Source organism: Pinus tabuliformis, chromosome X, assembly GCF_031772625.1.
Source record: "Pinus tabuliformis cultivar Carrire ecotype Pingquan chromosome X, CPIR1, whole genome shotgun sequence".
NCBI classification, from domain to species: domain Eukaryota; kingdom Viridiplantae; phylum Streptophyta; class Pinopsida; order Pinales; family Pinaceae; genus Pinus; species Pinus tabuliformis.
Genome location: NC_142308.1, coordinates 838,738,826 through 838,765,541, shown reverse-complemented (window position 1 = coordinate 838,765,541; position 26,716 = coordinate 838,738,826). Strand labels below are relative to the sequence as shown.

At 40.1% G+C, this 26,716-nt stretch overlaps 1 protein-coding gene across 1 annotated transcript in view; it reads left to right on the top strand.

The window, feature by feature from the left end:
- Window positions 1-26,716, top strand: part of LOC149142359 (P-loop containing nucleoside triphosphate hydrolases superfamily protein) — a 105,968-nt gene that overhangs the window by 78,545 nt on the left and 707 nt on the right. Inside the window, exon 10 of the mRNA XM_089453022.1 lies at window positions 26,570-26,686. Within this exon, the coding sequence (XP_089309148.1) occupies window positions 26,570-26,686 (117 nt within the window). The remainder of the gene's footprint in view (window positions 1-26,569; window positions 26,687-26,716) is intronic.

Below are 26,716 nucleotides of genomic sequence, written 5' to 3'. Positions count from 1 at the left end.
TAGTTAAAGGCCCGTTAGAGATCTAAAGAAACTAAAATGATGATAAATGCATAAACCAAAAGATTCTAATTCACTTCTTGCTGTTGTCCTCCTTTCAAAACCAACCCTATCCCCTCCACAACTCAATTGTTATGCATCCAGAAGTTGTCCCTGAAGAATACGGTAGGATGCTAATGTCTCAAACTTTGTTATAACTGTGATGAGAGATATTTCAAAGGGCATAAATTTAAAGAACATAAATTGTTTCAAATAGATGCATTCCCCTAAGATCATTTGGAGGACATCCTTGTTAAAGGCACTATTGACTTAGAATGTGAAGAAGCAACGCCTCATCCTCAAGAAAAACTCACTTTATAAACTCTATGCAAGGAACCCCAAATTTCTCTCCTTGTTCCATCTCGCTTTTTGGCACTACAAACTCTAAAGTTGATTTACATCAAGAACACCAAGGTGGTTGTTTTTGATTGATAGTTGTAGCACCCACAATTTTATCCAATGGAAAGTGGCTGAAGAAATCCAGTATTATGTCCATGCCGCACCTAATTTTCAAATAATGATAGCCAATGACAATATGATGAAATGTGGAAGCCATTGTGATAATGTGAGACTTCAAATAGGAGAGTATCATCTCGGATCTCACATGTTTGCTACTGAAATGGGTTGTTGTGATGTGGATCTCATTGTTGAATGATTATGCATTTTGGGACTTGTCATCATATATTTCAAGGATTTATATATGAGTTTCACTAAGGGAGGGTAAAACCACACCCTCAAGGGGCTTACAACTGGTTCTCCTTAAATTATTAGCTCCCTTTATATGGAGAAATTGTTGAAGTGGGGCATTGATTCATTATAGCCCCATTTGATACCATAGAAGTCATGGATACCCTCCCATAGGAATTCACTTTGATTCGGAACTGATCCTCACTAAACGTAAATAGGTTTTGGAAACTCCTTGTGTGAGGTTCACTAAGGAAGGGCAAAAACACACCTTCAAGGGGCTTACAACTGGTTCACATTAAATTACTAGCTCTCTTTATATGGAGAAATTGTTGAAGAGGGGCCATTGGTTCATTATAGCTCCGTTTGAAACCATACAAGTCACGGATACCCTCCCATAGGAACTCACTTTGATTTGGAACTAGTCCTCACTAAATTCCAATAGGTGTTTGAAACTCCACATGTGAGCTTCACTAAGGAAGGGCAAAAACACACCCTCAAGGGGCTTACAACTGGTTCACCTTAATTATTAGATCTCTTTATATGTAGAAATTGTTGAAGAAGGGCCATTGATTCATTACAGCCCTGTTTGATACCTTACAAGTCATGGATACCCTCCCATAGCAATTCACTTTGATTTGGAACTGGTCCTCACTAAACGTCAATAATATTTTGAAAATCCTCGTGGCTTACCACCTTCACGTTGTGAGCATGACCATGGCATCCCCCTAGTTCCAGGTAGTCGACCACCCATTGGGCATCCTTATTGGCAACTTTTTGCATACAAGAATCAAATATTAAAGATCATCTTGGAAGTATTAGAGGTTAGAGTCATAAATACATAGACAAGTCCTTACTCCTCGCCAATGGTGATGGTATTAAAGAAAGCAGGCAAATGGTGAATGTGTCCTGATTTTTGGGCTCTAAATAAGTTGACGATCATGCACAAATTTCCCATTCCAATTATTGATGATCTTTTGGATGAGCTTCAATATTGGACAAAATTCAGAGCAAATATTGGACAAAATTCACCAGGTTGAAAAAAGTTTAAAAGAAGATAGGGCACAAATGAGGGATCTTGCACACAAAATCAAAATTCAAATGCAAGAATTAGATGACTTAAACTCTAAGTTTGTTTCTCTCTCTATTGCAGATTCTCAGACAGCTTTGACCACACAGAATCAAGCCAACAATGAAAATATCCAAGATATCAGTGGGATTGATGATAGGATGGTAATCCCTGTAAATATAAAAGTCCCTGGATATAAAGAATATACTCTGGATGCCCAGATTGATACAGGTGCTATGAGTAGCTGTTGTAAATACAAAGCAATCCCTGCTTACTACTGGAAGCCTACTCAAATTCAGTTCAGAGTAGTCAATAAACAGCTTATCCAGATTTCATATATTGCTCCAGATTTTCCTTTACTGCTTGGAGCAACAGAAGTTTTTGTGACTCTGTTTAATTATGATACAGGGGCAGATATATTGTTAGGACAAGATTTTATGAAAAAGTTCATGCCCATTACAATTGACAAAAATCTAATCATTTTTAATGTACAGGGAAGTAAGATTCCAGTACCAGCCAAGAACAAATATACACTAAAGATTAAGCCAGATGAAGCTCTTAATCAAGAGACTACTCTAGCTGATCTAAGTAAAATCCAGAAAATTGTTAAGCATGCTGATACACATGGTGCTACTGTTCTTGCAGATATTAGTCAGAAAATCAAAGAAAATTGTACTTCTGATCATCCTGATGCATTTTGGTCCAGGGAGAAATATTTTGTCTCTCTTCCATTCAAAAAAGAAGGCACAATTATGGCTCAAAAAGCATCTGCAAATCATATGAGCCCTTCAGAACAAGAATTGTGTAATAAAGAAATCCAAGATCTGCTGCTCAGAAAGCTTATTGAACCTTGTAAAAGCTCATGGGCTTGTCCTGCATTTTATGTCAACAAACACTCTGAGAAAAAACGAGGGAAAAAGAGACTGGTTATAAATTACAAGGCTTTAAATGAAGCACTAATGCCGATCAGGTATCCTCTCCGTAAAAATTCTCCATTATTGTACAGGCTTTCGTGGGTTCGCCTTGTCAGGAATCTCCACTTTGTTTCATATCATGTTACTATTGAAATCTTTAGAAAAGATTCGTAGTTGGAAAAAAGATGATTGGGAGACCTCTTTGTTTTCCTATATATGGAAGCAAGAGCCTTTGTCCAGACATCTTGGGGTTTTACTGAGATTTGCATGTAATAGAAGCTCTGCGTTTATTTTCAAGAGATTAAATCTGTGTTTCGTCTCTCTGTGTTGATCATCTATCCGTGTTCTTACACAAATTCTCGTTCATGATACAAATTCATTGATTTCAAACATAGATATTCATCTAGATGTAAGTTTTACTATTTAAAAAGTAACATTATGCATAACACATACAAAATTCAAATACAATTGTAATATGTGACATGTCACATAAATGATAAATCATAAATTTTGTATTCATAATACATATTCAATTCATCAATGATCCAATAGGAGAAAGACAAGATAGTAAGATAGTTGTAGTTTTCTCATTAAGTCATCAAAATCAAAATGTGTAGTGCAATGCCAATGGCAAATAGAAATAGAAAATACAAAACAACTACAAGTATACAAGCCTCAAGGTAGTAGGTAGCTCATGACTCATGAGTCATCAATCCTCATAGTCATCATCAAAATCAACATCACTGTCCTCATCATCATGGTCACCATTGCTCTCCTCTGCTGCATCCTCCTCCCCTGTATCCAAAGTCATCTCTACATCTGCTAGTGTGGAGGATGACCCCTCTATAGTATCACCATCATCAAATGTGACAGGCTCTAGCACTGGATCATTGAGATCCAAGTTGGCCAATGCCAACTCAACACTGTTGTCCAGACCCATATCATCAGGAAAGACATCCCACATCTTTGTCTTTCCCTTCAACCACTCATCCCTCTGCCTGTAAATAAGACGAAGGTTGGTGTGCACATACACCATTGTCTCTGCCTTGGACTGCTCAAGCTTGCTCTTCTTAACACTATACAAATTCCCATATGTGCTCTAATTCCTCTCGCAACAAGAGGATGAAGTCACCTGAGAGAGGAGCCTCATGGCTAACTGCTGTAGAGGGCTTGTTGCCCCATGATTTTCCCACCAAGAATAGGGCTTCTTAGTCCCCCTGTCTCTAATCATATCATATCCTGCAAATCGACCAGTGCTAGTGGAAAACTCTGCAAAGGCATCCTCCACCTAATCAAGCAATGCTCTATCTTGAAAAACCTACCTGGATGCATCTTTCCTCCCTTGTGAGATTTCACCATCCATGTGAGGAGGTAATCTCCGGGAAGGTCCACCATTCAGCCACTCATGGCTGTAGTATTTTGGGTTTAATGAGTGAGCCAAACAATGTAAAGGTGTGCAATTCTTGTCCCATATTTCATACTCAGGGCACTCACTCTGCAAAATAATACTCCTCATAGACTCAATCATGGAATCCCATCCCTCATAAGCCTCTCCTAGGATGGGTTGGTCTGTATCTGCAAATCGAAGCAAAGAAATGATAGGGTCCATGATCTGAATAAGTAGATCTACCCTCTCCCACCAAGCATCATCTAGCAATATGTCTTTCACTCTTTTAGAGGCTACTTGATCTGTCTTTCTCCAAAAAGAACAAAAAATTGAAATAGCCATGGCCCCAAGAGCGGTCTTGACCTCCCTCAACCTCTTTAACATGATGAATGAAGAGGCAAACCATATATCCACAATCTTCAACAATGATAGATTGCTGTACTCCTTGTAGATAGTGAGGGAATTTGTAAGATTTTGTACAAAGTTATGGATAATCCGTGCATCCTCAATAATGTTACCAATCCAAAGCACATTAGAAGCAATGGATTTCAGTGCTAAGTTCAATGAATGGACAATGCAAGGTGTCCAAAACACTTGTGGATATTTTGCTTCCACAATCATGCCAGCCAACCTTGCAAACATGTGCATTATCTATAATGATTTGCACACAAGAATCAACACCTACATCTTCAATAACTTTAATAAACAACTCACCCATATATTGTGCATCCTTGTATTCTCCAAGTGCATCCACTGCTTTCAAGAAAACTGGACCATTTAGGGAAGACACCATGAAGTTGATGAGTGCGTGTCGTGCTGGATCTGTCCATCCATCAGAAACAATGCTAACCCTAGATGTTGGCCATGATGCTTTAATAGGCTCAACCATTTTTTGCACCTCTTTTTTTTCCCTTCATCAACAATGTGGTTCTAAGCTTCTTTGAACCAGGAGGCACATACCCTGATGGAGCCCCTTGAGTTAGAGCTCGACACATCTCAATAAATAGAGGTGAGCATGCAATGTTAAAGGATATGAAGTTTTGATTAAAAAAAGGCAATGGTGAGATCAAGCTCTCCCGTTTCTCCTTTTGAAAAATCTTGTCCATTGGACCAAGTGAAATTGCCTTTCTTTTTGCTGCTTGTCCCCCACTAGAACTCTCAAATGGGAATTTGTTGTTGCCTTTCCTAAAAAATGGAAGGGGGTCATCATTCTTGGTTTTTTTTTGATTTTGCAGCCACATTTGCCATACCAACATTGGACTCTCTTTCCATTTCTTTCCTCTTTTGTAAAGCCACTTTTGTACAAGCTCCAACTCCACAACCTGGTAAAGCCAACAAATGGCCTTTCACATGGAAATATGTGCTCGTGAAAGTATTGTGGCAAAAGTTGCATCTCCAATTCACATTGCCTCCTCCCTTCACCTTGCTACTTGGCCCTTGCTCTCTTGTGACATATTTCCACAAGGGATATTTCTCAATGTTACATTGAGGAGGAAGTCTTCCCTCAACATTACTTGCAATAGAGGGAATACTTGCAATAGACTCTGATGAAATTGGGAGAGGAGGGGCATCTCCAATGGGGACATTCTTCCCCTTCCTTTGCCCCTTCCCTGCTGCCCTTGATTGAGCCATGAATACTGTAAAAAAAAAAACAAAAAATGCACAAATTTGTAAAAGAAATGCATATGCAAATTGCTGTAATAAAAATGCAAAAAAATAGAGAGGAAATGCACTTACATGTTGCTTGAATTTCCTTGAAAATGATCCCACACCCTTTTCTTTTTGCTCCAAAACACTCACAAGAAACCCACAACAAACCCATAGCGAAATAGAGAAGTGAAAGTGAAACAAAACAACAACAAATTCGCCTTTTTAATGCCGCACAGGTGACCTTTTCCGGGTTCGTGTCTGGAAGTCGGGACACTATCCAGATTCAATTGTGTCCCAATCGGACATGACATGTCTTGATTTTTGGACACGATTTGGCATGAATCGTGTCAGATTTGACGGATTCGCGACACGTCGGCCCTTTTGAACAAATCCAGTTTCATAGTGCAGCAGTGAAATCTGAGTATAAAAATCTGGATGCGAAATTGGCAAGCCTCCAACAAAATAATCTAGCCAAAATATCTTTGAGACAATTTGTCTCACCCAGCGACTGAGCTCAGCTCTGAAACTAGCTTTGTCTGGGCCACTCAAAAACCCCTGCGTCAACCTCTTTGCAAGCCTAGCACATGCCCCACTCGCATTGCCTTTGGAACTCACTAAAATTTGTCTCTCTTCCTGTCTCTGCCTCTGAAAATGACTCACTTGGCCTTCTGGTGAAAATCTTGGCCACTAGCAACTGAATCGACCTCCTCTTCAGCTGAATTGAATTGGCTCTCTGATGCTTCTGCGCAAGCCCTACGCAACCTCACTGAGGAAATAATTCTACCTCCCTTCTGTTGACTCTACGACACTGGAAATCCATCGGAACTTTGTTGCTGATCCCTCAAACACTGTTGCTCTGGCTCGAGATCTTCTTCTTGCTAAATCACTGCACTGGATAGCTTGATTTGCCCAAAGAAATCGCTCTTCCTCTCATTCGATGTGTCTATCTTCAATCCCATCGTCCTACTCTTATAATATCTCATTTGCTCACCAACAACCGTGATTAGATCCTCATCAATGTTTGAGATCATCTCAAAATCATTCTATGTGAGTTTTCTAAAGCTTTCTCAGCTTTCCTTAATTAATTACTATTAATTAACCAATTTTTCTAAGATAGGAAAAATTTAAATGATGGCTAATTAATTAAGGTGTTTCGCAAGCTTATCTTGCGAAACCTTTTATGGGTTTTGAAGATATCGTGTTCCTTAGTCTCCTAGACATAAATCGAGACTAGAACACTTGTTCAATGCTACAAAAACTGACACAAGAGGGCATAAATCCGTCCTCTGTCTCAGCGTTAGAATTCGGATGATGCCACATAAATTTTGTGCCTCAGAACTTTGCACTTTACCATAGGAACTTCACACTATGCCACAGAGAAATATACCTCAAATCCTCTTACAGAATTCGGCCTCCATGATTGCAAGAGCGAGGGAAAGTGTAGAGTATCTCTTCCCTCTGATTTCGACCTTGTATTCCTTCTCTTCGTTGCTCATAACAAAGATGTATAAGATGATTCAAAGTGTGTTCTTGGAGGTGGACGAATAGGCTACTGATAGGCTTCCAACCATGCAAATGGGTGTTTCTCATGGAAAGGTTGACATGACTCTTGAAGGGCCGACTTCGTCACTTGTGGAGGCAAATACAAATTTCAAATTGTCAATTTTCCCACTTTGTTAAGGTCATGAAGAACATGCCTTGTAAAATTTCTTTTGAATATAAAAACAAATAAATATTTTCTTTTCTTGCAAGCATGAAGAACATGCTTCCAATAAATTTTTATTTTACAAATATAATCTATAGATCCATCATTACAAGTACAAACAATACATTATGAAGACCAACCATAGCTACAAAATTCTACAATAGCCACTAACAATTCCAACAAATATCTGGATTGATATCTCTATAGATTTCATTGTGTCTTTTGAAAGCTTGTAACAAATTAGTGATTCTGGTGGTAGTTAACTGCGTTTCTAAATATGCTCATTTTTGTGCTTTATGTCACCCATTTACACCTTGGTTACCTATGTCTTCATGGATGCGGTTTTAAAGTTGCATGGCATGCACACTTCCATTGTATCAATAACAAATTTTGGGATGAGTTGTTTAAACTTTAGGACACCTAATTGAAAATGAGTGCTACTTATCATCCTCAAACAGATGGTCAAATAGAGGTGTGAACAAGTTCTTAGAGACCTATTTGTGATGGTTTGATTTAGAAAAGTAGCACCATTGGGCATAGTTGCTACTCCTTGCAAAATGTTGTCGCAATACTGCTTATTATGGAGCTACTTAAATGACACCATATAAAGCTATCTATGGCCAAAGCCACTTGTCAATGGCTTCCTATTCTACTAGGCACCATTGGGGTTCATACACGGATTAAACAATTGACATCAAGGAAGCCATTTTTCGCACACTTAAGGACTATTTGGTTATGGCTTAAAATAGAATAATTTGGATAAGGCCTCATATGTCTCTTGAGTGGAATCTATGTTGGATATATATGGGATGAGGTTGTCCTTTATTCCATCCACCATTAGGGTCATGGCCAATATCTTTGTTTCTCTGAACTTTGCCTTTTCTGCATCACTTGATTCATTTGTAGGCTTCTTTACTTTTCCTTTGACTAGATTCAAGACTTTATTCTTCTCGAGGATGAGATCTATCCTCTTTTTCCATGCCCTGTAATTGGATGCTCCTTCTAATTTGTTTTCTCCCTTCATTGAGTTAGACATTGTTCTTGAAGATAGTAGGCTTGACTTCTTATATGATCCTTTTCCTTGATGACCCTTATTCAAACTTCTTAAAACTCCTTATTCTCCTTTCAATAGATCTTCAAGCTGCCTTTTTCCTTCTTCTTCACCTTAGCCAATGTTGCTTGGGAGTGGAAGCGGGAGCGACCATTTTCAGAAGCTCCCGGTTTGGGAGCGAATCCGAGAGCGATTTTTTAAAAATATATATATTTTTTATATTTTTTAATTTTTGATACATATATGTCAACAAAAACATGTAGAATGATGAATTAGACATAAAAAACATAAAAAGACATAGATTGATCATTGAACCATATCACATCAATCATCTAGAAATTATAATCGTCATCAACCATGTCCACAAGTTAGTAAAATACATATTACAACTGCAACATATTGAGTCTCGTGAATCATGATTCATCAAATTCACTCTTAAAGTTTCAACTTCAAGCTTTCAAAATTGAAAATTCAATAACATTTATCATCATTGATCACCAAAGTTGTACTCGTAAGCTAAGTAACTAAGTTTAACCATTACAAGAAGAAATATCTTAGATATTTCTAAGTCCTAACTTCTAACTGTTAACATGATATGAAATGTTATAAATTTATAAAATGAAACATGAATAATGAAATGAAATGAAACAACTTTAGTCTTTCACAAAGCATCATATTCATAATTCACAATCATTACCAATGAGTTATAATTGCCAAGGCCCAACTTCAAACTTCAAATTTTCATTGTCACAGTGATATATTGTTTAGAAAAAATATCATTATGATATGAAAGAGTCAGGAGTCAAGAGTCAAGGACTCAAAACTCAATAGTTATGAAAACTAAAGTCTAATAGAAACTAAAAAAGACAAGTAAACTGTAAATCTACATGTGGCCCTTGCCACGAGAGTCTCCAAGAGTATGAGCAGGTCGTGGTGGTCTTCTAGGAGTCTCCCGCACAGATCGACGACCAGAACTAGAACCTCCATGTGAGGGTGTAGATGGAGGTGGCGACAGCAAAGGAACAAGACTCGGACCTCGAGCACTGCTACTGGATGGTGGAGGTGGAGGTGGCATGGCTGCTGCAGCTGCTTCATCTTCATCTCTTACAAGTTCCTCTTCCAGTTCTTCAAGATGTACAATGCCATCCTCCAAATTGTCATCCTCTGGGTGATTGTCCAAATTTTATATGTGGGATCCTCATAAGCCCGATCACAGTAATGACTCAACAACCTCAAGTTGTAGTGCACATAAACCAAGCTTTCTGCTCGGTTTTCATTGAGCCTGTTTCATTTCACATTATGTATGTAGCTGTAGGTGCTCCAACACCTCTTTGCAGGAGAAGTATTTACAACCTGTGAAAGAACCTTTTTTGCCAATTTTGGCAAAAGTCCTTGGCCGCCATATGTTTCCCACCATGTGAGAGTATCAAATCTATCTCTGTCGTCCATTGCATGGAAGTTACCATACAAACCAGTGCCACTGAAGTATCTGCCTATTTCAAGGCGCACAGCTGCACATTCCTCCCTGTCAGGTACCAACTTTTCTAATGCTTCCAAATATCCTCTAGTTACCTCTGCATCTAAATGGGGTTTGGTCCTAACCCCACCCCCTGGTGCAGGTTGGCCCAACCAAGATGTAGAGTAGTATTTTGGCGTAAGGATATACGCCAAGCAATGTAGTGGAAGATTAAGTCTATTCCATCGTTCACACACACAATCGTGAATCAGATTGTACAAGTCGGGATCTCTGTTATGAACAATATCTTTTATTTCCCCCAACATGGTATCCATCTGCTCATACACCTCGCCAATCACTGGTTTGTCTGTATCTGCAAACCGAATCATGTGATAAATGGGCTTGGTGAAATCCAATACTTGCCTCACACTTGTCCAAAACTGACCATCAAGAGCGGCCTCCTCCACCAGTTCAAAACCTCGCCTGTCAGCTGCATTTGTAGCCCTTTCCTTTAATACCTGCCAATGTGGACTTGATACCATGCTAGCCAATGACTCTCTTACCTTCAAAAGGCGCTTGAAGGTGAGGTAATAGCTACCAAATCTGGTCTTTGCAATCTTCAACAACTCCAATCTCGAGTGACTGCGGAAAAGGCCATGGGTATTGGTATGATTTGTAATAAATTTTATTATTTGTTTGCCTTTCTTGTACAAATCACCAATCCATTGGTATTGTGCATTTTTGTTTTTGACAACATCATGCATCAGAAGGTTCAATGTGTGAACCAAACATGCAGACCAAAATATGTTGGGGTATTTATCCTCAATAATTGCTCCCGCTGCCTTACAATTAGGAGCATTATCAGTGATGACTTGGATGACATTGTATGGCCCAATACGGTCAATTGTTTCAAGTAATGCTTCTGCAATGTTGATGGCGGTCCTGAACTTGTTTGAGTAATCATGTGCAGTTAGAAAGATGGGACCACTAACAGACACAGCAAGAACACTTATCAATGGCTTGCCTTTTACATTTGTCCATCCATCAGATACAATGGACACCCCATGGTAAGTCCAAGAACTTGTCATTCTATTCAAAGAATGTGATATTTTTGCTTTTTCATGATCAAGGCCAACGGTTCTTGCCTTGTCATACCCAGGGCTCTTGTATCCTTTAGGGGCATCATTTATGGCAGAAACCATTTCATGCCAATAAGGTGAGCGAAGAACATTGAATGGTATCCCACATGCATAGAGAAACCTGTAAACCTTTGAATCCACATCATTCCTACACCCCTCATCAAGGAAATCTGATATGGTTCTATGCCTTAAAGATGATGACCCTGTGCCTCCATATCCACTGCCTTGGGAGGATGCTGAAGGAGTTCTTTGTGATTGTGAGCTTGGTTCAAAGAAACTCTTGATTTTTTGATTTGTATTGGGCTTCCTCCTCTTCCCTTATGTATTTGGCTCTATCCGCTGTTGACACCGCTGGACAAGTTTTGATTCCTATTTGTTTGTCTCCATCCCATGGCCTTTTCCTGCAGAGGTGTCTTCTAGCACGGGTGTATGAACCTGTGTAATCATTGTTGCAATGGGGGCAATGAAATTTAGTGGTTCCACCCCCTCCCTGTTTCAGCCCTGTTAACATATTTCCACAATGGGGTTTGGTCTTGTTTAGTTTTTTGAGGGTCATGTTCACCCTCCTCCAGTGCCTCCTCACCGGGGTTTTCATCAATTTGACTTTCTCCAGCTTCTTCATCCCCCTCTTCAGTTTGGCCCCTCCGTTTCCTACTCTCCAGCACCATAATAACCATAAAAGGGACCAAGAAGAGGAAAATGCCAAGAAATATAGCCAGGTCCATGGTGTTTGATGTTTGTAGGGTTTTGAATCTGCAAATTAATTTAATTTATTGGGATTAATTAATTTGATTTATTAATTTAATTTAAATTCATGATTTTAAAACTAAATAAACTAAATTAAATTAACTAAATTACTACCTAACTAAATTAAACTAACTAAACTAACTAAATTACTAAGTTACTTACCTCTTTGCAGGCTTGCTCCTCGCTCCTCGGCGCTTGCTCCTCGCTTCTCCTTGCTCCTTTGCTCTTGCTCTCCAAGAAACTCAACTCAATGAAGTGATAATGAATTTTTTTTAGGCCCATTGGGCTTTTAAAACATTTTTTTTTTAAATTTAATTTTTTTCGGGTCCGCGGAATTTTTTTCCGCCGGATCGCTCCCGGTGCCGCCCGAAACGCTCCCGGAGCGATTTTTTAATGTTCGGGAGCGATCGCTCCCCGATCGCTCCCGGGCTTAAAATTTCGCTTCGGGAGTGACGGAGCGATCGCTCCCTACAACGATCCCGAAAATGGCAGGGAGCGGATTTTTTTTTTCGGGAGCGCGATTCGGGAGCGGGTTCGGGGGGGGGGGACACTCCCTCGCAACTCTGACCTTAGCTCTGATACCATGTTGGAAAATCAGAAAGGCAGAAATATTTTCTTTTATGTTGATAATTACTTGTGATATTCTTATGTTCTTATTAACCTTCTTCTCTTCTTATTAACCTCAATGTGCTTGGAGTGGTCGTGGAACACATGATTCTCTGAAAGGAGAATCCCACTCTAGTTGTCGCAGAAGATCACAGTGGTATCCAACACATGCTCAAATAGCTCTCTAAAGAGCTTCCTTAACCAAACAGCGTCACAACAAGCCATACTAGCTGCAATGTATTCGGCCTCGACGGTGCTTAGAGCAATCGATTTCTGCTTCTTGCTCATCCATGAAATTGAAACAAACCCCAATGAGAAGAAACATCCAGATGTGCTTTTTTGATCCACCACACTGCCAGCCCAATCAGCATCAATATATCCATGTAGCCTCAAATTCCCGGCAGTGTATCTCAGTGCATAGTTGATTGTGCCACTGAGATATCTCAAGATCTTATTAGCAGCAATCCAATGAATGTGATGAGGCTTGACAATAAATTGACTCAACGTATTCACAACGAAGCATATGTTCGAACGAGAGTTTACCAAGAACATCAGGGTCCCCACAAGTTGTCTAAATTCAGAAGGGTTTGCCAATTTGGGCCCAACAACACGTCCACATAGCTTCTTGAAGTTGAGTTCCATTGGAGTAGACAAAGACTCACAATCCACCATCCCACATCTCTCAAGCAACTTCACAATGTATTTTCATTGAGAAAGGAAAATCTTACATGGATTTTGCCAGGCCTCCAGGCCTAGGAAGTAGTGCATCAGTCCTAGGTCCTTCATCTTGAACTCGGAAGTCAATTCCCTCTTGCGTTGATAAATGAGAGGGTTTGCATCTGTCAGAAAGAGATCATCTACGTAAAGGACCAAAATAAGTGGCATGTCCTTTTCAACCTTGAAGTATTGGTTAGGATCAACATCGCTCCTTGCAAATCCGAGCTTCATAAGATAGCTATCAATCCTCTCATACCAAGCCATAGGGGCTTGCTTCAACGCAAAGAGGCCTTTCTTCAATCTGCATATGTGTTTCCTTCGATCTTGTATTCCGAACCCTTGAGGTTGTTCCAAGTATACTTCCTCCTTAAGCGAGCTATGCAATGTCCATTTTATGTAGGCTCCATCCTTGAATGGCAACAAGAGCAATAATAGATCGGATAGTGGTATATCGGGCAACTGGTGCAAATATCTCATCATAGTCCACTCCTCCTTTTTGAGAGAAGCCTCGAGCAATGAACTTGGCCTTATATTTTTCAGCACTCCCATCAACTCCATGTTTGGTTTTGTAAAGCCATTTTGAGGTGACTATGGACTTGTCCTTGGGTCTAGGCACCACTTCCCAGACATCGTTCTTCATGATAGATTCATATTCCTCATTCTTGCATCCTTCCAGACTTGGTGCTTTACGGTTTCTTCGAAGGTACATGGCTCAGTTTGAACAATAGTACTCATAGCAGCTAATTACCCTTGATACTTGTTTGGCTTCTTGCTTTCGCAAAATGTCCCTCTTGGAGCAATATGTCTTTCGGCATCTTCGAGAGTAACTTTGAGCCACAAAGGTCTTTTCCTTGAGGTAGAGGGATCACCAGAAGGTGGATCAATGGGATCCATCGAGCCTTCAACATCGGGCATAGGCTCATCTGTCAGAGGTTCATCCTTTTTTTTCGTAGCATCATCATTGTCTTTCCTTGGGATGGGGAGATCTTTGGCTTTCCCAAGGGCAGTATCTTCATCGAAGGTGACATCATGGCTTACTTCCACATCTCTTTGACCAGGCACATAGATTCTATATGCCTTTGAATTTTTCACTGTAGCCAACAAATGTAACTTTCTTCCTAGATGCTAATAACTTGTTTCTTTTCTCTTTAGGCACATGAAAATACACGGGACAACCAAATATTTGAGAATGAGAAACATCAGGTTTCTTACAAGTGAAAACTTCTTGGGGTGTCGTAGAATCCAATGCATGATGCAGGCTCCTATTTTGAACATATACGACAGTGTTGGCAACTTCTCCCCATAAGAACTTCGGTAGACCTTGATCATGGAGCATGGCACAGGTGGCTTCCATGATTGTTCAATTCTTCCTTTCAGCAAGTTCATTTTGGTCAGGAGTGTATGGAATGGTTGTCTCCCTCTTAATGCCAGCCTTCGCAAAATTTATTGAATTCATTTGATTCATTTTCGGTTCCATTGTCGGTCCTCAATATTTTGATCTTCTTTCCTGTTTGATTTTCCACCAAGGCTTTGAAAGAACGAAACCATTTGAACACTTCATCCTTATTCTTCAAGAAATAGATCCATGTTTTGCGTGAAAAGTCATCCACAAAGATTGCATAGTATAAGTATCCTCCCAATGATATTACGTGCAACATACCAGATAGGTTAGAATGGACCAATTGAAGAATATCAATAGTTTGGCTTCACTAGAAGGGAATGGTACCCCTTGTAAGTTTCCAAGCTGCACAACCCTGACAAACTCTTTCATGATTTATACGGAACTCGGGCATTGATCCAAGATCTTTTGCTTATAGATGTATTAAAGAATTACATGCATAAATTGTTGCTTAACATAGAAATTTAATGTGCACATAAGAGAAGAGGAGAAACACATAAAGCATGAAAGAAGACAAGAAACTTGATAACGGAGTTCGTCCGACTTGGACTACGTCTCTGGGCCCTGCTCGATCAATGGGGAGGCCTTCATTCATTAAGTGGCATGAGAAAGAAGAGTACAAGCATCAATTACAAAAAGGATTTTTATACCTCCATACTAAAAAATGGCTGAAAAATGCAGAACTTTGATGGAGAAACAGACAGCGCCATTGCGTTCGTGGCGTCGAGAAATGCTGAAACCATATAAAATTTGTCAAAATATGGCAAAGTGAAAATCTGGCCCACCTGCAAAATCTAACTCGAACTACGTGCGCTCCCTCTCTCTTGGGCGCACTGATAAACTGCGTTTAAATAAAAAGTTGGCAGTGGACATCACAAGAACTTCGTTAGGCGATTTGGTTGAAGATCCAGTTATTACGGAGGAGGTCGGGCAGTCAAAACTCGCCTCCTCCTTTTTTACATAACAAAAATTTCTTAATGGGAAGGGAGGTCGGGCTGGGCCCAGCTTGGGCGGCCCGCCCACCTCACCTGTCCCTTGCTCCAAGTGCCGTATCCCGATTTAATAGGCGGAGGTGTAGGTTGGGTCCACGCCCCAAGGGTCGGCCCACCTTTCCCACGCTGTTTCAATAGTTTCGTGGGAGGGGCCAGGGGTAGTGGCCCGCCCCTCCACTAATATATATGTGGATAACCCCGCCACCCTTTTTTTTTAGTATTTTTTTTGCTAAAGAGAAACAACCTGGCCATTTTTGAAAATTCGGATTTTGACCAAAGGAGTCGTTTTAACTAGGCGACAATTTCACTCGGAATCTCGCCGAAGTTGGCCGGATTCCTTCTGCCGGAAAAAGTCCAAATTGTGTCTTCATTAATCTTGCCCAGTTAGAAAAAGTCAACCCAACTTTGACTACCTCTATCTTCCTCATTCGAACTTGGATTGGAGTGTTGTTCACACCGTTGGAATCAGGGTGACGAGCACTTCGATCTGATGTCAAGTTAATCGTCTTTCCGCCACTTTGAATTTTGAGCCTTTTCCATGCCACTGGTGTTTGGAGATCCACCTGGATCAATCCTCCCCATTGAGGAGCTTTTGGACTGCCAAAAGCTTTATCAGTCAATTGGCAAGTGAGGGAATTGTTCCCTCACTCTTTCTTTTTCCAGCCATTTTGCCTTGCTAGGGTGCATCCCCTTGAAACCAACTCAAAGGTATTCCACATCTCCCCGTCGTGAAGTCCTGGTCCTTCTGTCAAGGATGATGTCCTTAGGTAACTCATCGAGATACTCTGGTGCAAAGTCATCAACTGTAGGAACTGTGCCCACCTCTTCGGTGTCCATAATCAATGGTGGCTCATACAACTTTAAGTTTTCCACATTCACTATGGAGTACATTTGCATATATATCGACAAATCGAGACGGAAGGCATTGTTTCCAATCTTCTCTAAGATGGTGAATGGACCATACCGGATTGGTCGCAACTTCTTCCCTTCTCCCTTCATCCTGTCCTTGTTGATATGGAACCACACTTTGTCGCCCACTTGAAATTGATGGTCGACTTGGTGTTTGTCATGTCGAGCCTTGTACCGGGCTTGACTTTTCTCCAACTTCTCCTGTACTGTTTGGTGAATCAACTGGATCCATTTAATGAACCGCTACGCTTTGTCCTTGTCATTGCGCCCACTGGAGTCATCTTCCCTTCCAAAGACCATATCAAAAGGGTCTTTTGGCAGGTAGCCAAAACATGTCTCAAATGGTGAACGATGCGTAGATGAGTGCACTGCTCGGTTGTAGGAATGCTGCACATATGGAAGATGCTCATCCCACAACTTAGGATGTTTCCCACAATAGCCTCGCAAAAAGTGTACCACAGTGCGGTTGACAACCTCTGTCTATCCGTCAGTCTGTGGATGAAATGTCGTGCTTCTTTTCAACTTGGTGTCCATCATCTTCCACAAGCTGGTCCAAAACTCTCCGAGAAAGCGAGAGTCCCGATCTGACACAATTGATGTGGGCAACCCAAAATGGACCCAAACATGCTGAAAGAAAAGATAAGCAGTCTGCTCTACAGTGATCTGCTTTTTACAAGGCATTAAAATACACATCTTACTAAAACGGTCAACGACGACATACAAATAGTCGTGACTTTTTCTAGACAAAGGCAAACCTCCTACAAAATCCATTGACACACTTTCCCATGGACGACTCAAATAGGGAGTGGTGTGTAGAGCCCGAGTTTTCTATTAGAGGGCTTTGAAACAGAACACATCACACATCCCTTTACATAGCGAGTTACAATGTTCTTCATATGAGGCCAAAAACAAAATCTTTGTACATGACACAAAGTTTTTTCAACACCAAAATGACCAGACACAAGGGAGGTGTGGGCCTCCCGGATTACATGTACCCTTTCTCCTATGGGTATGCACAATTTTCCAAGGTGATACAACAGTTTCCCCTGCAAGTGATAGTTGTCCACCTATGAACCATGGGTTAGTTTTGCATAAATCTCCTTAAAGTCATCATTGTTAGCATATTGTTCAACATAACTTTCAAAAGATAACAAAGCATTATGCAAAATAACAGAAGTAGAAATAGGAGGGCGAGATAGCATATCAGCCACTTTGTTGCTAGTGCCCTTCTTATACTTTATTACTAGATGAAACTACTGAAGAAAACCCATCCACCTGAAATGACGAGATTGTTGCAACTTGGTTTGTGATTGAAGATACTGCAAGGGCTGATGATCCGTATGGATGATGGTCTCCTTGCCGATTAGGTAGTGTTTCCACTTTTTCACACTCTGGACCAAGGCATATAACTCCTTGTCATAAGTGGGATAGTTTATCACAGCCTGAGAGAATTTCTTGGAATGGTAACATATCGGCTTCCTTTGCTGCATCAGTACAACTCCCATGGCATATCCGCTGGCATCTGTCTCGATCTTGAATGGCTGTTGGAGATCTGGTAAGGCCAAGACCGGTGCGATGTTGATCTTTTCTTTCAATGTTTCGAAGGACTTTTGTTGCTTTCCTCCCCATTGAAAGACTTTCTTTACACTTGTCAATGCGTGTAAAGCTCCTGCAATAATAGAGAAATTGGCAATAAATCTCCTCCAATACTGTACTACACCCAAAAAGCTGCGAACCTTAGTTGCACTAGTGGGCTTAGGCCAATTTACAATTGCTTCAACTTTAGAAGGATCAATTTTTAACCGACCATGACCAACAATATGACCTAGGTAAACCAAAGAGGTTTTCCCAAACTCACACTTCAAGAATTTTACATATAGTTTTTCTTTTTTCAATACATCAAGCACTTTCTTCACATGGCATACATGTTCATTCCAACTTTTACTAAAGATAAGAATATCATCTAGATATACAAGAACAAATTCATCAATGAAAGGCCTAAAGAGATCATTCATGACCCTCATGAAAGTGGCTGGAGTGTTGCAAAGTCCAAATGGCATCACCATCCATTTGAACAACCCATGTTTGGTTTTGAAGGCGGTTTTCCACACATCCTGCTCTGCAATTCGGACCTAGTGATAACCACTACGCAAATCCAATTTGGTGAAATAGATAGCATTCTTTAACTGATCTAATAAGTCATCAATGCAGGGAAGAGGGTAACGATTTTTCACTATGATTTTGTTTAGTGCTCGATAATCCACGCACATCCTCCATGTGCCATCTTTCTTCAGCACTAAGACAATCAGAGAGCCGCATGGTGAAGTGCTTGGTCTGATGACCCCTTGGTTCAATAGTTCCTGCACCTGCTTTTTGATCTCCTCCATCTCAATGGTTGACAACTTGTACATGCCAATATTTGGTAAAGGAGCATCATGCTGCAAATGGATATCATGTTGGATTTCCCTCTATGGAGGTAATCCCCTTGGTTCCTGAAACATCTCATCATAGTTAGAAACTAGTTCACATAATTCCTTTTTATGCACATGATCACAACTCTGGAAAGCATCGGATAATTATGCATCTTTTCCCCTTACAACCATAAGCATGCAACCCTTATTGGAATTCACCAACCTCTTCATTTGTCCTGCACTTACAAGGCTGGCATTGATTTTAGTTTGGTGAGCCCTTACAATATATTCCACACCATCTTTTGTGATTTGGTATTTGTTTTCATGACGGAAGAAGATTGCCTTTCTATCATATACATATGGACTCCCTTACACCATGCCACAGATATCCAATGGTATCACATCAAGTTTTACCTCATACACTAACTTAGAAGCGATCATAAATTTAACCTTGCACTGCTTAGTTACATTCAGTTTTGCTTTATCATGTATCCATCCAAGTGGGTAAGGTTTTGGATGTGGTTTGGTTTCTAAGCCTAACTTCTTTACCAAGGACTCTGAAATTAAGTTTGCTTGGGATCCAGTATCAAATAGAGTTTCCACTTTTGTATGATTTATGATAACTCTAATATGAAATAGCTCAATTCTCTTTCGTTCATTAGGAAGAGACTCATCTATTGAACTAGTGCCTTTATGTGATTCAGAATTAACATGAGGTGTAAGAGTACCTTTTGTTCCTGCTGCTGTGACCAATGCTTCATCTCTGGAATTGGATCCAAGGTCTTGTTGCACAATTGCCACTGTCTTCTGCGTACCTTTTCCTCCATACTTCTTTGGTCTCTTTTCCGGTACAGTTTCCAACAATGATCATCGTCATGACCTTCCTTTTGCAGTGAGTGCAATAAGGTCTTTCTCCTTCATCTTTCTTGGTTGATGCCGTCCTCTTCTCCTTTCCTTTTCCTTTCATTTTGGGTTTGCCATTTGGAGGTTTAAAAGGTGGTTTTTTGAAATGATCATCTCTTTCATTTTTGCCCCTGTTCTCAAGATGGATGGCCTTTACAGTGACCGAGTCAATAGTAGTTGGTTCAAACAATAATAATGAATGTCTAAGGTAACTATGTAATGATCCAATATACTTAGTTACTACTTCAGGTGAGTCAAGTGCAATGCCCAAATTAAGTGCCTGTTTTCTAAATTCCTCTGTAAAGCTTTGAACATCCTGACCTCTGCCTTGCCTTAAGTATTGCCAATCCATTAATGCTTTTTTCTTATAACCCAAGGGATAAAATTGTTTCTTTAATGCAGAAATGAAACTAGGCCATGAGGAAAGAAGATTACCCACACTCTTACTGCTTCGCAATTTGCTCTCCCACCAGACGAGAGTGGTGTTACTCAGCCGAAGAGAGGCCAGCTGAATCTTTGCCTCGTCCTCTTCGATTTGCTGAATCCTGCAGTAGATTTCAATCTGCCTAATCCAGTTGTTAAGCTTTTCTGCATTACTTTCACCATTAAACATGGGAAGATCAAATTTGACATCTAATTTAAAGAAAGGTTTCTTAGATGCATCCCTTGAATTTCTATGATGATGGTGATGAGAGGAAGAAGAACTTTCACTTGTGGAAGGAGAAGGAGGGGGTTCTTCTTCACCATTTCCATGCACTGAACCTTGTTCTTCTGCCTTTTTCCCTTCTGCTTTCTCCAGCCTTGAAAGCAATTGACCAACATTTTATGCCATTGTATAGAAGGTTTTGCGGAAATTGAGCTCCTCTTCATAACGAGCCTCTTCATCTGCCATGTTTTTCCTTTGATGTGCATGCCCCGCTTCGGGATCAAAAGACTTTAGTTTCCCTTTGCCTCTTCAGAGGCTGTTTTTTGTTAGCATACAAACATGCAATTCACATCTAAAAAGACTTGCTCTGATACCACTTGATCCAAGATATTTTGCTTATAGATGTATTAAAGAATTACATGCATAAGTTGTAGCTTAACATAGAAGTTTAATGTGCACATAAGAGAAGAGGAGAAACACATAAAGCATGAAAGAAGACAAGAAACTTGATAATGGAGTTTGTCCGACTTGGACTACGTCTCCGGGCCCTGCTCGATCAATGGGGAGGCCTTCATTCATTAAGTGGCATGAGAAATAAGAGTACAAGCATCAGTTACAAAAAGGGAGTTTTATACGTCCATACTGAAAAATGGCCGAAAAATGCAGAACTCTAATGGAGAAATAGACAGCACCATTGCATTCGTGGCGTCGAGAAACGCCGAAACCATATAAAATTTGTCAAAATCTGACAAAGTGAAAATCTGGCTCACCTGCAAAAATCTGCCTCGAATTACATGCGCTCCCTCTCTCTTGGGCGCACTAATAAACTGCGTTTAAATAAAAATTTGGCGGCGGACATCACAAGGACTTCGTTAGGCGAGTTGGTTGAAGATCCGCTTATTACGGAGGAGGTCGGGCGGTCAAACCTTGCCTCCCCCTTTTTTACATAACAAAAATTTCTTAATGGGAAGGGAGGTTGGGCTGGGCCCGCCCACCTCACCTGCCCCCTGCTCCAAGTGCCATATCCCGATTTAATAGGCAGAGGTGTAGGTTGGGTCTGTGCCCCAAGGGCCGGCCCACCTTTCTCGCGCCATTTCAATAGTTCTGTGGGAGGGGCCGGGGGTAGTGGCCCGCCCCTCCACTAATATATATGTGGATAAGATTGGGGTGGCGGGGTTGGTGGCCCACCACCCTTTTTTTTAATATTTTTTTGTTAAATAAAAACAACCTGGCCATTTTTGAAAATTCAGATTTTGACCGAAGGAGTCGTTTTAACCAGGCGACAATTTCGCCCAGAATCTGGCCGGAGTTGGCCGGATTCTGTCCACTGGAAAAAGTCCAAATTGTGTCTTCATTAATCCTGCCCAGTGACCAAAAGTCAACCCAACTTTGACTACCTCTATCTTCCTCATCCAGACTCGGATTGGAGTGCCGTTTGCACCATTGGAATCAGGGTGACGAGCACTTCGATCTGATGTCAAGTTAATTGTTTTTCCGCCACTTTGAATTTTGAGCCTTTTACATGCCACTGGTGTCTGGAGATCCACCTGGATCAGGCATACCTATGACCATGTTCCTTACCCCAGGTAAGGCTTTGTAATGAAGGTGAGAAAATCTCTTGGCCATAACTCAGATTGAAGAGAAGTATCGGAAGACAAGGCTCCCAAAGGACTTCCTCCAACTTGTTAGAGACAATCAACCCTAAATCCAAGTGTGAATGTGTTTTTAGGGTTATTTTTACAAATATGTACCTTTCCATTAATGAATGCTACCTTGAAACCTTTATCTTCCATCGTAGAAATAGACACCATCTTCTTGTTCAAATCGGGCACATACAATACTTTTGGTAGATGAATGGTTTGACCTTCATTCAAGTGAAGAGTGACAATACCTATCCCTTTCACGGGGTAGGTGGCATTGTCTCCAAGTATGATTTTCAAATTAGTCTTCTTTTCAACCAAATTTGAGAGGGCTTCCTTGTACTCAGTGAAGTGCCTTAAGGCTCCACTATCAGTCAACCAATGATCAAAGGTATCCAGAGGAGAGGCAGTAGATAGAGCGGAAATAAGATAAAAATCATTTTGTTTTTCTACAACATTACTTTCCTCATACCTGGAATTTCTCTTCCTTTTGGGAGGTCGACCATTTCCATATCGAGCAACAGGAGCATTCCTCTTTTCTTTATTGTTGAACCTCTTGTTCCTTCAATTGCCATTGCCTTTGAAATTGTTGTTGTTGTCGTCGTCATCCCTTGGAGAATCCTTCTTGTGAGGACAATCTCTAGCATAGTGGCCGAACTTGTTACAATTGTAACACCTTCCTTTTCTTCCTTCTTTGAATCCTTTACCCTGTCTCCTTGGACCAACATTATTTTTCCTCTTAGCGTGAGCAGAGAAAGTAGTAGTTCCATTTCCATTTGAAGGCTTGTCTCTATCCATCATCCTCGTCTCTTCTTGAGTGCATCTAGCCAATAATTCATTGAAACTAGGAATCCTATCATTGTTGAGAATGGTGGTGTTAAACACATCCCATGCTCTTGAAATACCTCCAAGTGAAATGAGAGTGAGCTCCCTGTCAGCAATAACTTCTCTAATAGATAGTAGGTCTTTTTTGATTTGTGTTATTCTCATAAAGTAGGATTGGATAGACTTCCCTTTATCCATCTTAATGTCCTTCAACTTGTTCTTGAGAAAGAGGATTTGATTTGCATTGTTTACTTTGAACTTCCCAACCAGCTTATCATACATTTCCTTGGATGTTCCCAAATCAGAAATATAAGCAACCAAATGCTTTTGAATGGAGTCTATGATAATTCTTTTAGCTTTGACCTCACCTTTCTTGTACTTCGTCTTTGCAGTAGTAGGTGCATTTGAAGGAGGCTCCACCACTATTCCCTACACATAGTCCATGGCATCATGCTCTTCCAAAGTCAAATCCAAAGTCATCTTCCATGCATGATAGTCAGATTTGCCCTTGAGCTTATCCTCATATTTGAAGTAAGATGTAGTAGCCATTGAGTCTAGTCCAATAATCTTGCCTAACAGATCTCCCTTAGTGATTTCTTTTCTTTCTCTTCCTTGGGCTTTGTCTTCACCCGTGCTCTAATACCATGTTAATTTTAGTTAGCAATGGTATGTTCTATGCTTAGCACAATTACTTCAATGTTCCTTTAGTAGCCCAATGACAATTTCCAATATATTTTTCCAATAGCAATCACATTAACCATAAATCACATTAATAGTAACTGTAGATAGAACATAAAATAAAATGTAGAAGGCAAGCCAAGACAAGAGGACACCAAATTTGATGGATACCATGGAAAAAACCCCAATGTGGGAAAACCCTTTGATCAATTCTTCTTATTATTATATCAAATGTTCAACAAAGAGAGAGAGAGAGAGTACAAAAAGTCAAAGTTGACTTGCCAAATCAAAGTCAAAACAACCCTGTCAAATCTGCAATCAATTGCAGTGAAATTCAGCCCTAACCATAAAGTCAAAGATGGTCAACATAGCAGCAAAACTCCCCCTTTGAAGCTTGGTCAAAGGCAATCAAACTCAACCTCCAGCGGTGGTCAAAGTCAGCCCAAAACAGTCAAAATCTGTGGTCAAACTTGGTCAACCTGAAGTCAACCCTTTGGTTAACACTGGTCAAGCAGCCTAGGAAATCTTGGCTTCTGTGCCAATCAATGCGGCATGGTAAAACAGAGTCAAGCCCTCCAAAATCATAGTCATACTTGGTCAAACAGTGCTTGGTCAATGCTGGTCAAACTTCCGTCAACCCTGAAATTTTTGGCCTTGTACTTCTGTCTGAAATTCTTCCTCCTTGTCACACTTGTGAGAGAAAGAGAATGGCCAATAGCTGTACGAACCAATGAGAGAAGGAGAGAAGAATGTGTGAGTGATGATGATGCCAAATGAGGTGAGAGGTCACTTGTATTTATACAAGTCATTGAGGGTGAAGTGACATGTCTCTTGGGCTTCATGAGCCTACATGATGATGTGGCCAACGTTGACAATTTACATGTGGGCATAAATTCTAAAACACATTTCTGCTCGTCCAAATTAGATGATCTTTAGATAAATTTTGGTCCTCTCAAAAAGAGGAATTCAATGCAATCATCATCTCCATCAAATGAGCTGTCCAAAGTGGAATTTGGCCCTAGTTGCTAATTTTAACACCTACGAATTGGGTGATCAAGCCTTCTCAAAGATTCATCTAGTCTTTCATGTGTCGTTGTTTGAAGAAGGTCGTGGGATTGAATTGTAGGGTACAAACTAGCCTGCCAAAGCTTGATGAATAAAGGTCCATTTGGCTTTGGCTTGAAGCAATATTGGCTACTAGAGAGAGCGTATTGATCCAATGCACAATCTAAGTAGCGATCTAGTGGAAGGATATGCAACTGGAAGATACCACTTGGGAACTGACAACAATTTTGCAACAATTTCTCCACCTCTAGCCTTGACAGCAATGTTGCTTTTGAAGGGGGAGGGCATGTTAGGGTCTTTAACCTAACATCCCTACTTTAGGGCTCTTAGTAGCTTGTCAAGTAACGTATGCAGCAATCTTCTTTGAATAATGTCCAGTAGATACTGGATAGTTAATTATTGTAAAAGGGTCCTCTTTATCAAATAAGGTTCACTTGGTAGTAGGTCCTTATTAATGATGGGACCACAGGTAGTTAGAGTTTTGCCTGTTTAAAGAGCTTGAGGCTATGGAATGTTTTTTCAAGTATTGTTATATTTGGACATGAAATCCCCCCCGTTAAGAGGCAAGTAAACATTGCATTCCTTATTCTAACAATCATTAATACAAGGGTATATTTTGCGTATTTCATCTTAATTATCTCTTGTATCCAGTTTTCTGCGTTTATAATCTCTGTATAGCTGACTTGTGTTACAAGTCTAAGGGTTAAGGAAAACTACAAAGTCCATTAAACTAGTGAGCTCCATCCATTGCTAATCTATATTTTGTTGACAATCTCTGTAATCACTACAAGGTTTTGTTCATAAACTCTTATTCATGTTTTGCATGCAGTAACTACAGTAATCGTTCAAAATAGATCTTAGAAATTGATGGCTGTAATTCCAGCTCAAGTAGATCAGAATTTATAACCTTCTAGGCTTTTCATGTGCCAAATCAAATCAACTTTAAACCAATGAAGGCTTTAAGCCTTCGATGGATCGAGAAATCAGCTGCAGAATTATGCTCTGCCATTTAAAATTTATTTACGTTGTCAAAATCATAGAGGATACTAAAGTATGTCAGGGAAAATCAAGTTATTGGGTTTTGCCTCCTTGTTTAATGTTAATATTGCTAACTTAGAAGCACCCATTAGTTTCAAGTTCTTACCCTAAAAAGGACCTAACTAATTAACTTCCCAGCTCATGGCTAGAAATTTCACATATGTTTCCCATAGAGCCTAATCCTTCAACATACATTAAGATCGAATTGCCTTGTGAATGCTTAGTAATTTCTCCTGGCTTTGATGGTTCTGGATACCTTCTGAATTTTTTAATTGAAAAAAAAACTTTCATTAATATAAAAAGATGTTACATTATATGCCAGGCTATATAAAATTTAACACATGGGCCTAATACGGTGAGCTAGCAGTCTTCAGGCTATCGAAAACAAAATGCTGTTGGGGTGGAAAATGCCTTTAAAGCTATAAACTGCTATAAAAATGTCCATTGATTCTTTAAACTTTGCCCATAAAAGATAGTTTATTGTAGCAGTGCAGAAATGGACATACGCACTCGTAGAGTTGTTTGATTGTAGGGAGGTGATAAGGGCATAGAGATGAATTTTGAGTGTACCTAATCCCCACACGCGGTGTGGCTGTAGGGATGCACTAACGGTATTCCCACCTGTATCTGGATCTATATTTACAATGAAAGGGAGGGGCTTCCTGACCCATAGGGCAGGAATTCCGTTATTCCCATAACAACCTGCCTCTGTAGAGTGTGGATGCATGCTTAACTACGTTGAATTTGAACTCTACTGTTGTTGATTGAAACTTGTTATCTGTAATGGGCTCAGCATGAGAAATTGTAGAAAATGTAAATTTTCTTTGTTTGGGTGAAAGTACATTCACTTTTCATTGAGCTTTTGCTTATGGATGTCATAGTCACTAAATTTTTTTGTTTAGTTGGAAGCTGTAAACAGAAATCTCGAATCTTATTACGATGCATGGGAAATGTTTATTGGTTCGTGGATAATCATCAAAGTTGATGATACACAGTGGGTATATGAGTGGCGTTTGCAGGTAATATCTTGATGCTTTTTGCACAGATTT